This window comes from Mesitornis unicolor, unplaced genomic scaffold (assembly GCF_000695765.1).
Source record: "Mesitornis unicolor isolate BGI_N332 unplaced genomic scaffold, ASM69576v1 scaffold6965, whole genome shotgun sequence".
NCBI classification, from domain to species: Eukaryota; Metazoa; Chordata; class Aves; order Mesitornithiformes; family Mesitornithidae; genus Mesitornis; species Mesitornis unicolor.
In genome coordinates, this window is record NW_010187550.1 from 1 (window position 1) to 16,329 (window position 16,329).

Here is a 16,329-nt window from a genome sequence, read left to right on the forward strand (position 1 = left end):
CAGGAGAAAGGAGCCAGGCTCTTCTCGGTGATATCCAATGACAGAACAAGGGGAAATGGGAGTAAGCTGGAGCATAGGAGGTTCCATGTGAACATGAGGAAAAGCTATTTTACTGTGAGAATGACAGAGCATGGCCCAGGCTGCCCAGAGAGGTTGTGGAGTCTCCTTCTCTGGAGACATTCAAAACCCACCTGGATGTGTTCCTGTGTGACCTAGTCTAGGTGATCCTGCTCTGACAGGGGTTGGACTGGATGATCTTATGAGGTCCCTTCCAACTCCTAATATCCTGTGATTCTGTGATTCTGTGATTAAAGAACATGGCAAGGGGCTTGCCTTCCCCAAAATGAGATCACATTTTCTCAGAAGGATTTCTGCAGAAGGTATAATTCACCGTAGGGGGCACTTGTCATTTATTGCACCAATAAACAATTCATTTAGGGCAACAAATGATCTTTTGTGTCTGATCTCCTACACTGGTGGAACTCTGACTCAGCTTGAGGGTGGCCTCCCCAGACATGTGGACTTCAGTGAGGCTTGTGTGTAGCTGACTCAATAAATAGTTCTTACAAGAAACACCAACCCTTCCTGGGGTGAGTTGTGCTCTCTTTGGGTACAGATGTGTTTAAATACATAAGCTTGTGAGAGGATGCAGTGTCAGAACTGTTCAGTGCACACCCAAACTGATGAGAACGTTGTGTGTGGCTCATTATGGCATCTTGATGGACCCCGCACATCATGGGAAGCAGGCATCAAACAGGCTGGAGCTGGGAACCACCACCTCACAAGCGCCATGTAGTCTACTTCTGAACTATGGTGGGTCACAAATTGGGTGTTTTAAAAATAATTTTAGCCAATTAAAAACAATTCATTTTTTAAACTGTTTTCAATTGTTAGCTTTATTTTTTAGTGTGAAGGAATAGGCTTCCCTGGGTTCCAGTTTCCTGACACAAAGCTGTTGACTTCTCTGATATAAAGTAGATTCACTGTGCACCTGTCCTAAAATTTGGAAGAGTGTTAGTCAAAACTAAAGGTGCTATGACAGCTAAGAAAACTAAGAGAATACCACAAAGGAAATTAAAATTAAAAGCTATTATAAATATTATTTATTTGCAATCAGTGTTCAAACAGTATTGACCAAAAACAGTCTCAGTATTAAGGTGTAATTTACCATTCATAGTAAAAAAAGAATTTCTGTCCAGAGAGCTCACAATCTGAAGAGCTGAAAAAGAGAAGAGTAAGGTGATACAAGACAGGACATATAACTGCCACTGTTGAGAAGGGATGCTGAAGAGAGTAGGTAACTTGCTGCGGAATGCAAGCAGAGGGTAGAGGAGGTCTCCACTCAGTCATGCCCTGTTTTTCTTTCTGGCTGAAATCAGTGTAGAGGGGAGAGCTCACCCATGCCTTGCCAGAACCTGCCAACCCCAACAGCAACCACACAACTACAACCTTGAAACTGAGAAAAATAAAAAGCACTTTATGCTGACTTGCATGTAATGTGTTCGAAGTTTTTAAAATAAATTAAAATGTCAAGGGTAATTTATTACTATGCCTCATGCATGACAAGGGATAAAACAACATTCATAAGACAGTAAAGTTCATCAGCTGAAAGCATCTTCAGAGTATATGTACAAAGGACAAAAGACTGAGTATTGTTTAGGCATGTGTTTTTCTGAGAAGCCCAAGATGGAAAAGATATGAAGATAAAGACCTTTATAAAGATAATGTGGTGAAGATCATGAGAAACCATGTGCACACACAGTTTCATGAGAAGCAGAGTTTATTATTACATCCTTATTTTTATGTTAACTCCAAACTCAAATGTTTCAACCCAGATTTCCCAATTGTCCACATTACTCATTCTTTGGTTGCTTCCAATCTTTGCAGGAGATAAAAAACTAGTCCTTCCATCAGAGAAGCAGGGGCAGAAGGAGAAAAAGCTCCTACCACCAACTGGACACATCTGTCTTAGGTCAAGGCCTTACTCCATGGCCGTGAATGATGCTTACCCCCACAATCAAGGGCAGCTCAGCTGGGGCCCATGTGGTGCTCCCCAGTCTGGTTTTCTGATGTCATTTGAAGTGATGCTGCCAATTTCCCTTGAATGGAAATGCTTATTCGTGTCTCTCTTCTCTACCACATTTGCAGGTGAGCATGAAACTTAACAATTTTGTGAAGTTCGAGGAAAATATGTAATAAACACAATTTGTTATGGAGTGACTGATAGACACACAGTATGCCTGCCATTTCCTGCCAGAGGAAACTGGGTTAAAAAAAGTAATCCTCACTGAGAAAAATACAAAGCAAGATTTTACTCAGCTCAGTACAACTTCTTTAATACTAAGAGTTGTATTTATTATTTCATTAAGCTGCAGTAACACAACTACGATAACATACATGCCATGACTTATTCTGTAAATCGATCATATTGGAAGTCCACTACACAGTGGCATATCTGTGGATCAGTGAATCATGCAATGGCTATGTTTGTGGTACAACAGTCCTCAAACATTAAAAAAATAAAATAAAATTAGGAGCGAACTGCCTAATGGGTCTATAACAAGAATATAAGTTAGGAATGGACTAAGGGTAAATTTTAGATCCTTTCTCTTTAACAATTTATCTTAACACACATTCTTTTCCTTTTCTCCAGTAGATTCTTTGCTGCTTGGGCTTTTCTCTGCTTCCTGCACCAGAGAAAACATCTGTTAACATTATCCATCACTGCTGTGAATGCGCCACAGCACCCAGGTACTGTGGAAGCTGCTTTGCAGTAGAGTGCCCTTGATCAGACAGATCCAAAAGCTTTCACAGCTTTTGTCTCTGCATATGTAATTAGTGATCAAAGCTGAGCATAGCAGAGCCAAAGGCTACAATGCAGCAGCTACCACAGTTGTGATCGTGCCTAGCTATGGTTAACTGATCATGTTTAGCAGACTTTGTTTAATAGGGACTCTGCCTCAGCTGACCTGTATTTACAGTATCAGCTTCTGTGAACATTTTTAAATATTCTTAACAACATTGTCACTGGTGAACTATTTAATGTCTGGAGATTGTTGATTACCTGTAATTTCTCCATTCTCAACCATGAGATTGCCACTACTGGCTCTTGTGACACTGTCATATGATGGAGGAGAGGATGCTACGGACAAAGTTTCAGACTTGTCAAAACTCCTACCATAGTTTTCACCCATCATAGATGCAATAAGTCCTTCTTTTTCTGGAGAAGCACCTCCAAGAGTATCACGACTGCAAGTTCTGTGGCGGTACAGGTTAGAAGCCTGCTTTATGGAATGCAGGAGCAAATGGCTCCTGTAGGCACGCTGGATGACAGTGGCAGCAGCTTCCTCTTGTCTGTGTCTGATAGTAGTGGAGATTGGCTCATAAGATGTTTTGGATGGATTGGCAGCCATGAACTTCTCCTCCATTTGTACTTTAAGAGTATCCATCTCCCCAGAATCTCCTAACACTCGTTTGGTAAAAGCAAACAAGATATCCAAGCAGTGGATCCTATCTTCACTGACCATAGGCAGGTCCATTGCTCTGAGTTCAACCTTGTTTGGTTTTGGTACACGTAAAGGTTCAGACAAAGCATCTGCAAAGTCTGAAAGTGCAGAGAAAGTTATAAACTGAGTTGCCTCGGGGTCAAACTTCTCCCAGATTTCATAAAAGATGTCAAAGTCATCTTCGCCTAAAGGCTCTGTGCTTTCCTCAGTAGCAGCATTGAAATTCTCTAGAATAACAGCTATATACATGTTTACAACAATGAGAAATGATATAATTATGTAGCTTACAAAATAAATAATACCTATGGCAGGTTTACCACATTCACCCACGGTACTATTTATGTTTGGATCACAGTATGGTGGCCCAGTGTTTAAAATAGGACTGAGAAGACCATCCCAGCCAGCTGACGTGGTGATTTGGAAGAGGCAGAGCATGCTGTTAGCAAAGGTTTGGAAGTTGAACATATCATCAATGCCACCTTCCATCTTCACATAGGCAAAGCTAGCCATGCCAAAAATTGCATAAATGAACATGACCAGAAAAAGCAAGAGGCCAATGTTAAATAGAGCAGGTAAGGACATCATTAATGCAAAAAGCAGAGTTCGGATTCCTTTGGCAGCCCGGATGAGTCTCAATATTCGTCCAATCCGAGCCAAGCGGATGACCCTGAAGAGCGTGGGTGGTAAGAAATGTTCAAATGCTTTACCAATACCGGAAAGCAGTGAGGCTAAAATGGAAAGGATAACAACTGGTTAGAATATCACATTTCTGCTTAACTAGTAAGTAGCATGAGATCATAATATCTGTACAGTTGAAAAATATCTGATGTGTATGTGCTAAGACTCTAGCAAAACAACCTTTAATAAAAGTTAGAGTTGAAAAAAACAGCTGAAGAAATCACCAATTATGAATGACATTCTTCAGCCACCAGAATATAATATTCATTGCACTAAAGATGACAAGTATGTTTCTATGCCCAACTTCAAATATCCACATCAGTCAACATTTAACTGATGGTTTTCTTTGACATTGTTTGCATAAATACTTCAGCAGGTACAGGTTCTGTATTTACCTTCTAAATTTAACTTCAAATACTGGCAGTACAAAGCTAAACTAAGAAAACAAGATATAACAACAATGTCATGGTCATCATTTAGATAATAGAGGCATGACAAGCATAAGCAAACCCAGTGACAGACATAGAAATTGTGCATGCCGCTCTAACGGTTTTTAGGTCATTCAGGGACATAGCTATACATCAATGGTGTTTTATCTTTAGTTTGCGTGAAGGAATGGCAGATCTAGTAGCACTAGAAAAGTTTGGCTTTTCTAGGTTTAGGTGTTCTGGATACATGTTTTCTGAATTTCTATTCCAGGAACTTAATTTCTCAAGGAAGAGCCATGTTCTTACTGAGCCCTTACTTACCCATACCGTAAGTCATACTAAAAAACTAAAAAAATATATTTTTCGCCTAAATACATCTGCTATTTTGGCAGTAATGGCCCTGGGAATAGTTAAACTGGTAGAAAGTTCAAATTGGCAGAAGAACTCTTTACTCCTTTCTTCCTTTTCAATTCCTTCAAATAAAAGCCAATACATTTGTCTTGTTCTTTTCTATCCTGCTATGCAGTGTGAACCCTTATTTTCAAGCAGCTGTGCCTGAGTTTCCAGAAACTAGATTCTACAGTCTATAATCTAATTCCAGTCTTCATATTCTCTATATACTTCAATTCTCTGTTACAAACACAGACAACAAAACCCTGAAATTGTTATCTGATCTTTGTTGGCACTAAATCTGTAGCAGCAGAAATTATCACATTATGTCATACTGGTAAGATAGTTTATTCATTCTGCCTTTCAGACTAGGAAAAAACAATCTAAACAACCATTATCAAAGATTTTACATAACACAGCCACCTTTTTAAAAATACTTTTATTAAAAGAAAATAGCAGAAAATTAAAAAAATCTTATTTCATATTATTTTAATACAATCACAGTGGGTTTTTAGCTCTTTTTAATACAATCACAGTGGGTTTTTAGCTATTTTTCCTCAACACTTTACACTATTTGTTGATTTCTATTTCAACTTCCATTCACAGTTGATAAATTTTAAATATTTTTTTTTCTGAAATGAATAATAACTGATTTAGTAAAGAATTTCCCAAACCAATTTTACTTACCAGTAAGGGACATGATCACAACAACTAAATCAAATATGTTCCAGGCATTTGAGAAATAGTACTGCCTCAGAGCCACCAATTTCAGTACACATTCTGCAGTAAAGATGGCAACGAAGAGGATATTGATTTTGTTAAGGATGTTAGTCTTCGTGGCACTTTGCTCATGAGTTTCCACCATCATGGAGATCATGTTAAGGCAGATGAGAATCATGATTACAACATCAAAGGACTGGCGTGTTACAATGTCAAAAAGGAACCCTTGGTATCTGTTCTAGAGGAACAAAAAATACATCTGGCATCAGTTAGGAAAGTAGCGAGTACTCATCCGTGAAAGTTTCCAACGGGTCCAGTTTTTATGCTGCAAGTCACTCAATTATAACACAGTTAGAGAAATTTGAGAACGGCAGAATCTAAAAATGACATTAAAAATCCTTTCCTATCCTGAAGTTTAATCAGTTCCAATATTAATTTAAAACCCAACAGAATTTATGCAGAGAATTTAATAAATATTTAACCTGTAGCATATTTCAGTGCAACTTTTTGGTATGGAATTGACTTTAGAGCATTGTCTGAGTATCAATGTGCCCTGGTTTTGCTAGAGTTGAATTGTAGAATTCCCTTTTAATATTCCAGCAGAGCTGGATTTCTGAGAAAACTAAAAGTTGATATTGTATCTTTAGCTGGGATAGAATTTTTTCTTTACAGTAGCTGATAAAGATTTTTTATTTTGGTTCTTGCCAGCAGATGTTTGTATTTTTCAAGGTTTGTTTTTCAGTCTGTACCTAAACATATGTTCACAGCTTCTTTTGCTGTTATTAAATGGTCTTTATCTCAATTGACAAGTTATTTACCTTTACTCTCCCAATTCTCTTTCCTATCCCACTGGGAAGCTGGGGGAAATTGAGTGAGTGAACTGTGTGACATTTAGCTGCCTGCTGGGTTAAACTACCACACAGTGTAAAGTTACTATAAATAATTTATATGCAATATATAAATATGCTCTTTTCAGTTAGTTAAATTGTGCATTTGCAATACACTTTCCTTTTGAAGAATTCAGATGGTCTTACCAGTGGTCTTGGAATGGGTTTTTGAGGTTTCTTAGATCCCAACTTTTTCATTGCACTGTAATATTTTTTCTGTTCTTCTGTCATAAAGATATCTTCCCCGCCTAAGTATATAAAGAAATGTCACTGTTATTTGATGAGAAAGCAGCAGTATTGCAGTTACAATAGTCTAAAACGCTGGAAACTAACATTCCTTCCTTTTTCACATCTTGCTGGTACTAGTCCTTTTCCTAATGTGTGTGTCCAAAAATCCAGAGTGCCACAAGCCATACATTCACAGAGCAGAAGTCCCAGGGAGAAACCCAGCTCACTCAAAAAACAGGAAAACAAAGGACCTACTGAAAACTTGGACAGGAACAAATCTTTCCCTGGCTTCCCACATCCTGGTCTTGTTGTATATCCAGAATACTTTTCAGTGCACCTGTACTGGACCACTTTCTAAATAATGAGTCTCCTGTCATGCTCAGTTCCCAAAAAGGAAAAAAAAATTCAGGACATTCAGAGAGCATATCATTGCCTTCATTACGTGGGGCAAGAGCTGGGTGTTCAGGTTATAAGGGAAAAGAAAAGAGAAAGAAACACACTCTGGGTGTTACTTCTGTTAACTTAGTTAGTAACACTTCTGTAAATGCCAATAGAAGTTTTAGATTCTGTGTAAAGTAAGGACCTTGTTCTCTAAAAACAGCATTTCTTGCTATACATTAGGTACCTTGGAGCAAAAACAATATACTTATCTTTTTCTTTTGTTGGTTGAAGTTGTCAATAATAACACCAACAAAGAGATTCAGGGTAAAGAAAGAACCAAAGATGATAAAGTTCACAAAGTAGAGATACATATGTAGACTATGCTCCATTTCTGGCTGCTCATTTTTCTGCAAGAATGAAAAGCAACATAAAATATGACCAATAACAACAAGAGCTCAATTCAGAATAATCTTGATATTGCTGATCCTCTCAAATTGATTCCAGGAGGAACTATGATTTACAGCACTATTGCTAGTTCTGACAAAACTGGTATAGTTTAAAACTATTAATAGTGTATATCACAAAATATTATACATATATGATACTTAAAAGTATCTAAAGATACTTTCTAAAGAAGGGGCATGAAATGGTGGAAGAAAGTTCACTTTCATACTGTGACTACTAGATACCTCAAAATTCTAGGACCTCATAGAGACATGATTGCTCAGATGCTACTATCCCTTTTGAAATGAAACATGAACCTTACAAAATGGTACATCAAGCATAGTACCTGAGATAAATAACCAGATATACGGCACAAAATTATAGTACTACAAAATATTTATACTAAGACAACTTGTTAATTTGATTGCTTTTAAAATATTTCTGTAGTTTCTGTCTAGATCATTGCAGAACAGGGTAATTTAATTCATACTGATGTTTAATATATTTGCACTGAATCTTGTAGAGCAAAACAATAGCTAATGGTGATTGAGGTTTAGTTTTTGGTTTGGTTTGGCTTTTTTCACAAAATATGATTGTTTATTGTTGGTTTTTACATTTTGATGAGGGGTTTTTTTAGTGTTTTTTTCTATTTTTTTTTAAAACTTGACATAAAATCTTACCATTTGCAATCGATTGAGGCCCTGCTAAATTCAATAGAAACAGTTACTGAATTACTGAAAGTTACTGAAAAAATCAAGCAAATTATTTAGAAGTCTATTTTCAAGCTCTTGCTATTAAAAATCTTCACCTAGATGAGTTTTTTTCTTCTTAGCAAAAAACTTTCTCTATGGCTATTATGGATATGAACAAAACCAGAGCAAGAAAAATAGTTTTACAAATTGAAAAACAAACAGAAAAAACATTTTCATATATAGTTACTCATAAAATTATTTTATTCCTTTGAAGTCATGATCAAATTAAGATAGCCTTTTCGCTTCAAATTCTTTGCCTCCAAAGACACTTTGTTCTCTATAATGTCGGATGATGATTCTTATAAGACAGCAAACACTATCGGCAAAATAGTACTAGTGATGCTTGACAATGTATCTTAAATGGTTGCTTATCCACAGCAGCTCAATTCTTGTTGAAGAATGTTGGTTTTATGTGAGTGGGGACTCTCAACTCCTCTGCTAGCTGATGGGCATCCAGTTGTGAGTAGAGTCAATGTAGTAAAAAGAGGTGCTCAGCTGACCATTGTAGATATCCAGGGCAAGCTGAAGTGCTCCCTAAATCCCTCTGAATGTACTGTCTGGATTTCCAGCGAAGGTGAACTCATGTGAAGATCTCACACTATAGGTAACTGCATTTAGGTGAGTGGATCAGGAGTTGAATCCCACTCCCCATTATAACAGTTTATGATGCTATAAGTCATCTGCAGATGAAAAGTTTACATCAGCTGATAAAAAATAATTACTGGAAAGATTTGGCACAGACAAACAGCAGATGTAAAAGTACAAAAATTATAATGCTTTTTGCAGAAAGCAGTAGCATTAATGAAGAACACAGCTTTAATATAGTGACTAACCTCTCGTGAATCTACTGCCGCATACATGATTTCCATCCAACCTTTAAATGTTGCCTAGAATGAGAGATTATGGAAAACATGTTGAACCTTCAAGGTAAAAATCTTCACAACATTCACAACATCTGAATGACACTGACAGGAGAAAGAAGCTTTGATGTGGTAAAACATATAGCACCAAAATATGACTTCAGGGAAACTTGCTCCTGCTGTATGTGTGGCATTCTCAGCCCTATTAGGATGAGAAAGTTGCTAGAGTGAGACAGAGCTTCTTGACCTGGGATGCTGACAGGGCAAATGTTCACTAGCATGGTCTACTAAAGGTTTTACAATCCTCATAGCTGAACAAATCTGTATTACAGAAGATTAGGCCGGAATTCGGCCCAGACTTTCTACTGAGATTGACTCCAGCTCTCAGGCTTATGAACCTGCTGGAGGTTGAAACAGCACTTGTCCACCAGATGCTAACTTTATCACCTGGAAAATCAGTGGGGCCTAACTTGTCCCTCTTCTTCCATTTGTGTGCACAAACAGCACTGATGTTTGAACACCTAGCTACAAGGGAAGAGCAAACTGTATGATACCACTCTTTTCCATCATCCATAGAGATGGTTTAAGAGTTGGCAGGAGGTCAAGCCCATCAGACATGGTGCTGGCTAGTCGAGGCAAGCAACACTTACCACCTGAAGAAGAGCCAGGTAGCCAGAGCCAACATTATCAAAGTTGACTTTAACATTCACCCAGAATAACTTTCCTGTGTTATTATACATTACACAGTCTGTCAGGTTTTTGATTGAATCATTCAATTCTGAATTTTCTTCTGTCAGATTGACACATTTCCCAAACTTCCCAGCAAAGAGATTCACTCCCATGATGCTAAAGATGAGCCAGAAGATGAGGCAGACGAGCAGAACATTCATGATGGAAGGAATGGCTCCCACGAGGGCGTTGACAACAACCTTGAAATGGGAGAGGAAAAATACACTTAAATAAAGATGGGCTTAAGTATCTTCTCAGTGCAGCAAGCAGTCATTTAGTCATCTCAGCAGAAAGAAACATAATATTTTCCATGTAAATACAAGCCACAGCTGGCATGGGTCCCTTGAACAAATTCAAAGATCCATAGTACCTCTTAGGCTTTCAGAGGAGTAGCTGTTACTTTTTGGGCTGCAGAGATCCACTAACCCATAAGGATATTACAATGTGAGTCCATCCTCTTTTGATGACTTTCCCTGGGTTTTGTAGTGGAGGATGTCTTACTTGCTTGTTTTAAGCTTTTATAACATAAAATTTCTGAACAATTTGTCCATAAGCATTAGTGCAGAGGACTGCATCATTAAGACAATAGAAAGCTGCTTTTAAAAGGACCAGTAATAACTCCCCACTAGTATTTTGCTAGGTCTATTTTTTTTAGTGGGTTGTGATGGATTAGTGGATTTAGTGCATTTATGATTGTATTTGGGGTTTATAACCATGAGCTAGGTACTTTTTCTGCGCTAGACGGTATATAATCTCAGAAAATGTCCATATAGTTTTTAAGTGCACACTAAGAAAAAACAGATAGTTTCATAAAATGGGGCAATGTAAGGAAACAATGAGAATATAACTTTGAGTTTCCCAGGGAAGGCAGTGAAGTCAGCAGTCAGGTTGCAGAGAAGAATTTGATGGACCAAAAGAAAAATTGAAAAGCTGTGTGAGGGCCACACATATTCTACATAGCAACACAGAAAGTATGATTCCAAATTTGCTCCAGACACAGAAACTTTGGCATTAATTAGCAGAATGTATTCATTTCTCTCCACTTTCAGAATGAAAAAATCGTGATTAGAGAGCTTTCAGTCTTGCTTCCAGGAGGTATCCAAAAGCAATCTATGTCTCAGCTGCACTGAGGCTGCATTCCCATGTAAATGCATGACAGTGATGGTATACATATTTCTATCATCCATTTTCACATGTCAGAGCATATTCCATAGATGAGACTTTTGCCCAAATACCACTGTGGTTATCATAGTGTTTCACATTGCAGTGTTCAGATATGTTTTGCCTATGACTGAGGGCGTCTTTCTCTGTACTGGTACATTTGTAATTAAAGTCACGTACAGCAGCTTCACACTGTTCAAGGTGCCCCTTTGATGGAAAAAGGCAGCAAATATTCTACAAACACTCCTGTTTTTTGAAAGAAAAAGTCAATTTGGAACAATAATTTGAGCAAAGTACCTTTTAATAGTTGGAAGTTTTTGCAAAGCAATCTAGTAAAAACTCACAGAAAGCTGGCTTTTTCCTCTGAATTAGCTTGCTATCAGACTTCAAAAATGAGAATTGTGCTCACAGTTTTTATTATCTCTTTTGTTGGCTATCTCAGTAAGACAGGAACACAAGAATGTCTGAGCAGCAATGGAACAAATTCTGCCTAGTCATGTTTTAGGTTCAATAGCTCTAGGATTGACCACTCAAGGAAAGTCTATGAGGAGCAGCCAAGTACAGAGGAGTGCAGCAAAGGTGCCTTTTAAAAATTCATTTTATAGGTCCTGAACTGAATTTGGGGTAGACATACAAACTTCATAAAGACACAGTCCTGAGTTATGAACCTGTTATGTGCTGATCAGTACTGACAGGATTTAATTTGTATTCAGTCTTACCCTCATGCCCTCAAATCGTGACAATGCTCTTAAAGGTCTCAGAGCTCGGAGAGTCCGAAGAGATTTTATGGGATCAAATGAACTGCCAAAGAGGTTTATTAAAGAGACCTGAATGGAAAGACAAAAGAAAGAATTAGCAGTGTCTTGGCTTCTCTTTCCTTTATTCCTGTTTAAAAAGAAATTTAAAAAATTTTCCCCACATTTTCAGTGCCCAGAATCTGATATCCTGAAACCATCATTAAAGGAGGTAAGAGTACCATCAGCTTCACATCCAGAACAGCCAGTGATTCTGCTACTGCATCCTGCATCAGTACCCATGTAAAAATGCCAAAGGCAAAACTCACATCAACAATAAGGAAGTCCAGCCAGCACCAGGCGTTGGTGAAATACTTCTTGAAGCCGTAAGCCACCCATTTCAGGAGCATCTCCAGAACAAAGATGAAAGTGAACATTTTGTCAAGAAATGCCAAGATAAGTTTAATGCGTCTTCGCTCATTTATATGGATGTCTTCAAATGCCTGGAATCATAATATACAGACAAACGGCAAAAGTCAGAGGTACGCTTTACGAAATGAAAGCCTAGCATCATTAAGACTGCTTCATCATTCAATATGTGTTTTACACAGATCTAAATCACATCTTTTACTCAAATCTATGTCAGCTGATAAACTTGTAATTCTCCCTGTCACTTCTCTTTCTTGCGGACACACCCATCATGAACACTGGGATCCCAGGAGAAAAGTATAAACTTCTTGAAATTAATTTCTAAAGATATATTTTCAAAAGCTCAAGTACTTTTTTTTCTGAGTATTAACACTAATTTATTTGTTTTAATTATATTTTAAAAAAATCACAACTATAAAATAAGGTTTTTTTTCCAGAAAAAAACCCAGTGTACAGCCAGAATAGAAACAGCTTCTGAGAGCTTTGTATTTTTAGCATTGCTTACTCTACTTCATAGTTTCTAATAATATAATAATAAATTTGCAATAATTGCAATAGTGAATATATAATTTATTTGTGAAGCCTCTTCTTTTTTCTCATGATGAGTTTAAAGGTATTTACTGTGTTTTCTGCCAAAATAACTTCTCTGGGTGAAAATTAAAGCTAAAACTGCTTCTAAATACATGAAATTGTGCTACACTAACCAGGGCTCCGCTGCTCAGGAGAATCATGAATATGATAAAGGATTCAAACCAGGAGTGTTCAACAATCTGGTAGCAGGTTTTTCTCAGATTCCACCACTTTTCTCCTCCACACTTTATGGCACTACCCATGCGACAACGAAAGTATCGAACACAACCTGAAAGTGAGAGACAGCAATATACAGAATGAGTGTACATGCATGGGAAGGGTTGTTCAAGAAATTTCTGGTGGCAGGGGAAAGTCCATGGTCATGTTAATTGCATCACTGTTGTTTTGTTGGGTTTTTTTAATTATTTTCAGGGGAAAAAAAAGGAAGAAAGAAAATATCTAATTTTATTTGCCTTTAACTCCTGTTTACACACACATAAAGTAGGTGGAGTGCCCTGCCTTGCAAGGTCTATTTATTTATTTATTTGGTTCTGAATGTATGGTGTGATTTTATATCATGTAACTTGCAAGAATATGTCATATTCTCGGCTCCTTAGAAGAAAACTTTTCCTTTCAAGCTCACCAGATTGCTTCTTATAACAGGCAATGACGCCAGGGCCACCTAATATTTCCTGACCATGCCATTATGAAATCTTGGATTTGATTGTTTACTAATTTTGCCAAAAATTAACTCATTTCGGCTAACGTTTTCCTTTCTGTTTGTTCTAGCGTAATTAATTTTTTCATTATCATGAAAAATATCAGTCAGAAGGCTTCTGTCATTTATGACCATGAAAAAAATAATACATTTATGTCATATAGATAATATACACATAGTAGATAGTATCATATATATAACTCCATATATGTAACAGGATATAATGTTTGCAAAAAATTCTGATCATCTTTCTTTCAATAAACCCAGTTTTCCCAGTAATAAGAGTCTGGGATTTGAGATGAGGCAGGAAATGGCACTTGCATAAGACAGAGACTTTTTTGTGCAGAAATCTGTGTTAGTTATAGATTTGCTGCATCTTCGTTTCAGTTGGCTGATGGATTGGCCAGAGCAGTCACACTCCAGCCTGGGACTGCAGAGCACAAAACAAGACATTTCACATTTCTTCTCTGGAGCAGGGAATGAAGAGTCTTTATTTCTTTTGTTCTAACAGCTGTACTGGCAAAAAATGCCATCAATAACGCAAAGTAGTTTTAAAGAAATTCTGTAGCTATGAAATCAGAAGCCTGTATTATTAATGCAATATTTGTGGTTTTTTTTCTGGAGAAAGCAAACTGCAATGTAGGTATAGTGGATCTCTTCCAGGATTTATGATATGTAACATAATATTAAAAAATATCACTATTACACAGAGAATACTTTGCATTCAGGTACAACATCTTTCTAGCTTCGAATAATTTCTACAAGCCTCCCTTTTATTGATTCAGTACTAAAACTGTGCTTTGGAAACTTCATTGACCCAAAAAAAAAAAGAAAGAAGTCAGCTCTGCAGAACAGGGCAAAGGAAGTAATTACAGCCAGATTTGATTTATCCATGTTCTCATCAGATAAAATATCCAGGAAGCAGTGCTTGAATGGGAAGGCAGTGATGAGAGAAAGGCTCTGCCTTTGGGAGTGGAGGAGGAAAACAAGCCCAAAGGTGAGGGACCTGCTGATGGGCTCCATGTAAGCAAGACTGAAGAATTCCCTCCTCATCGTTCTGTGGTACAGGAAAGCTTGAATGGGCAGGAAACAACTGGATCAAAGAAAACTTGGAGGATGAGTAGAAATGGTGGTGGTCGGTCAGGCTGACTAGGTGAGCAAAGAGCAAGTTGGAGCACCAGGAAGAATTTTGCCACAGTTATAATTCGTTGAATAAAACACACTTGGAAGAAATGAGGCTATAAACTTGTTTAATGTAGTTTGTTCTCGCACAACTAATACTGAGAAAACAGTGATTACCTCTGGCTGTCAGTAGTGACAGTTATTTGATAAAAATCTCAAGAACTGTTTCTTTGCACTTTATGAAAGCCACATGTTGTTACAAATGCTTGGGAAGGAAGAATTCACAAAAGTACTCAACACATCCTACAACAACTTGTAAAGCTAGATGTTGTGTGATGATTTGAGAAGGGATTCCGAGATTGTCACCATGTAGAAATTCAGCTTCATCCTAACAGCTTCTCTCTGCTTATTTCACTCCTTTGTTTGATACAGAGATTGTTTTTTAAATGCTATTCAATGAGTAAACATTTAAAATATTGCAAAGTATTAACAAATCTGATGTGACAAGTGCCTTGTTCCAGTGGCCACTGTCAGGCGAGATCTGACCATGTACACTCAAGTTAATTGCCAAAAGTGACTTTGATTCTGTCCAATGGAGTGAAATTCATCTCAGTTCACTATAATAATCTTGTCTTTCAGAATTGGGTTTATGCCATTGCCCAAGTCCTAGTTAGAAGCAACTTCCTTGATTTTTAAGGTAAGGGGATTTTATTATACAAGTGCCACAATTTCTCTGTTGACTAGAGAGGGACAATGATTTGGACTGTTTATCCAAATTCTAGATAACTAAAATTAACTGTAAATAATCCCACCCTATTGGCTTAGGATCACTAGAGAAACAGGTCAGGGTGTGACTCTTCTCACTTCCCAGTAGTGAAACCACGAGAGCCTCACCTTCCGGAAAACATTTTTCTGGAGTCTTAAAGTCTTCAGCAAACTCTGGAATCTGCCTCAAAACATCTTCAGGGTTTCTCAGATCCACTGTGCTGCCTTCGGATGGGCTGACACTGTTAAACTACGAAACAAAGTAAAATCAGGTATTGATTCTTGCTACATTCAGCTCCAAATGAATAAGTTCATCCATGAACAAATAACATTCAAAACTAAAACTTGGCTATGTACTAATATTTCAAGTAGTGTTTATAATGGAATGATAGAAGTACCAAGAGGTGCATTTAAATCGGGGTCAAATCTATTTAATTACAATATTTATCTACATAAACCAGATTTATCTGCCTAATAAGATGGTAAATTGAAGATCTTTTATCTTGCTTATCAGTATATATAGTCTTTAAAGTGGGATTAAAACCATGAAATCATAGGAAAATGCATGCAAAATGGGACAACCAGATAAATGTATCTGGTATTGTATCGGGAACTGAAACACCCATTACATTATTTATGAAGTAGAAATTGGAATTATATCATACATCCTCCAGGCACTAAACTTTTTTTATCCCATCACACTATATAAAATGTATGATGAGTCATATATTTACTTTTTTTGTGGACTCATATTTCAATAGAAGGAAAGTAGCAAAGAGAATTTAGTAAATTACTTATTTGAATCAATTTTTTTTTTAGTTCTTCCA

At 37.3% G+C, this 16,329-nt stretch overlaps 1 protein-coding gene across 1 annotated transcript in view; it reads right to left on the reverse strand.

Annotated features, from left to right (window-relative positions):
- Nucleotides 1-3,064: 3,064 nt before the first annotated feature.
- Nucleotides 3,065-16,329, reverse strand: part of LOC104541430 (sodium channel protein type 5 subunit alpha-like) — a gene marked incomplete at its 3' end in the record, with an annotated part of 33,286 nt that continues 20,021 nt past the window's right edge. The window contains exons 17-26 of the mRNA XM_010185489.1: nucleotides 15,632-15,752; nucleotides 13,032-13,186; nucleotides 12,219-12,401; nucleotides 11,884-11,991; nucleotides 9,925-10,203; nucleotides 9,248-9,301; nucleotides 7,484-7,625; nucleotides 6,757-6,857; nucleotides 5,690-5,960; nucleotides 3,065-4,234 (exon numbers count right to left, since the gene is read on the reverse strand). Of these exons, the coding sequence (XP_010183791.1) occupies nucleotides 3,065-4,234; nucleotides 5,690-5,960; nucleotides 6,757-6,857; nucleotides 7,484-7,625; nucleotides 9,248-9,301; nucleotides 9,925-10,203; nucleotides 11,884-11,991; nucleotides 12,219-12,401; nucleotides 13,032-13,186; nucleotides 15,632-15,752 (2,584 nt within the window). The remainder of the gene's footprint in view (nucleotides 4,235-5,689; nucleotides 5,961-6,756; nucleotides 6,858-7,483; nucleotides 7,626-9,247; nucleotides 9,302-9,924; nucleotides 10,204-11,883; nucleotides 11,992-12,218; nucleotides 12,402-13,031; nucleotides 13,187-15,631; nucleotides 15,753-16,329) is intronic.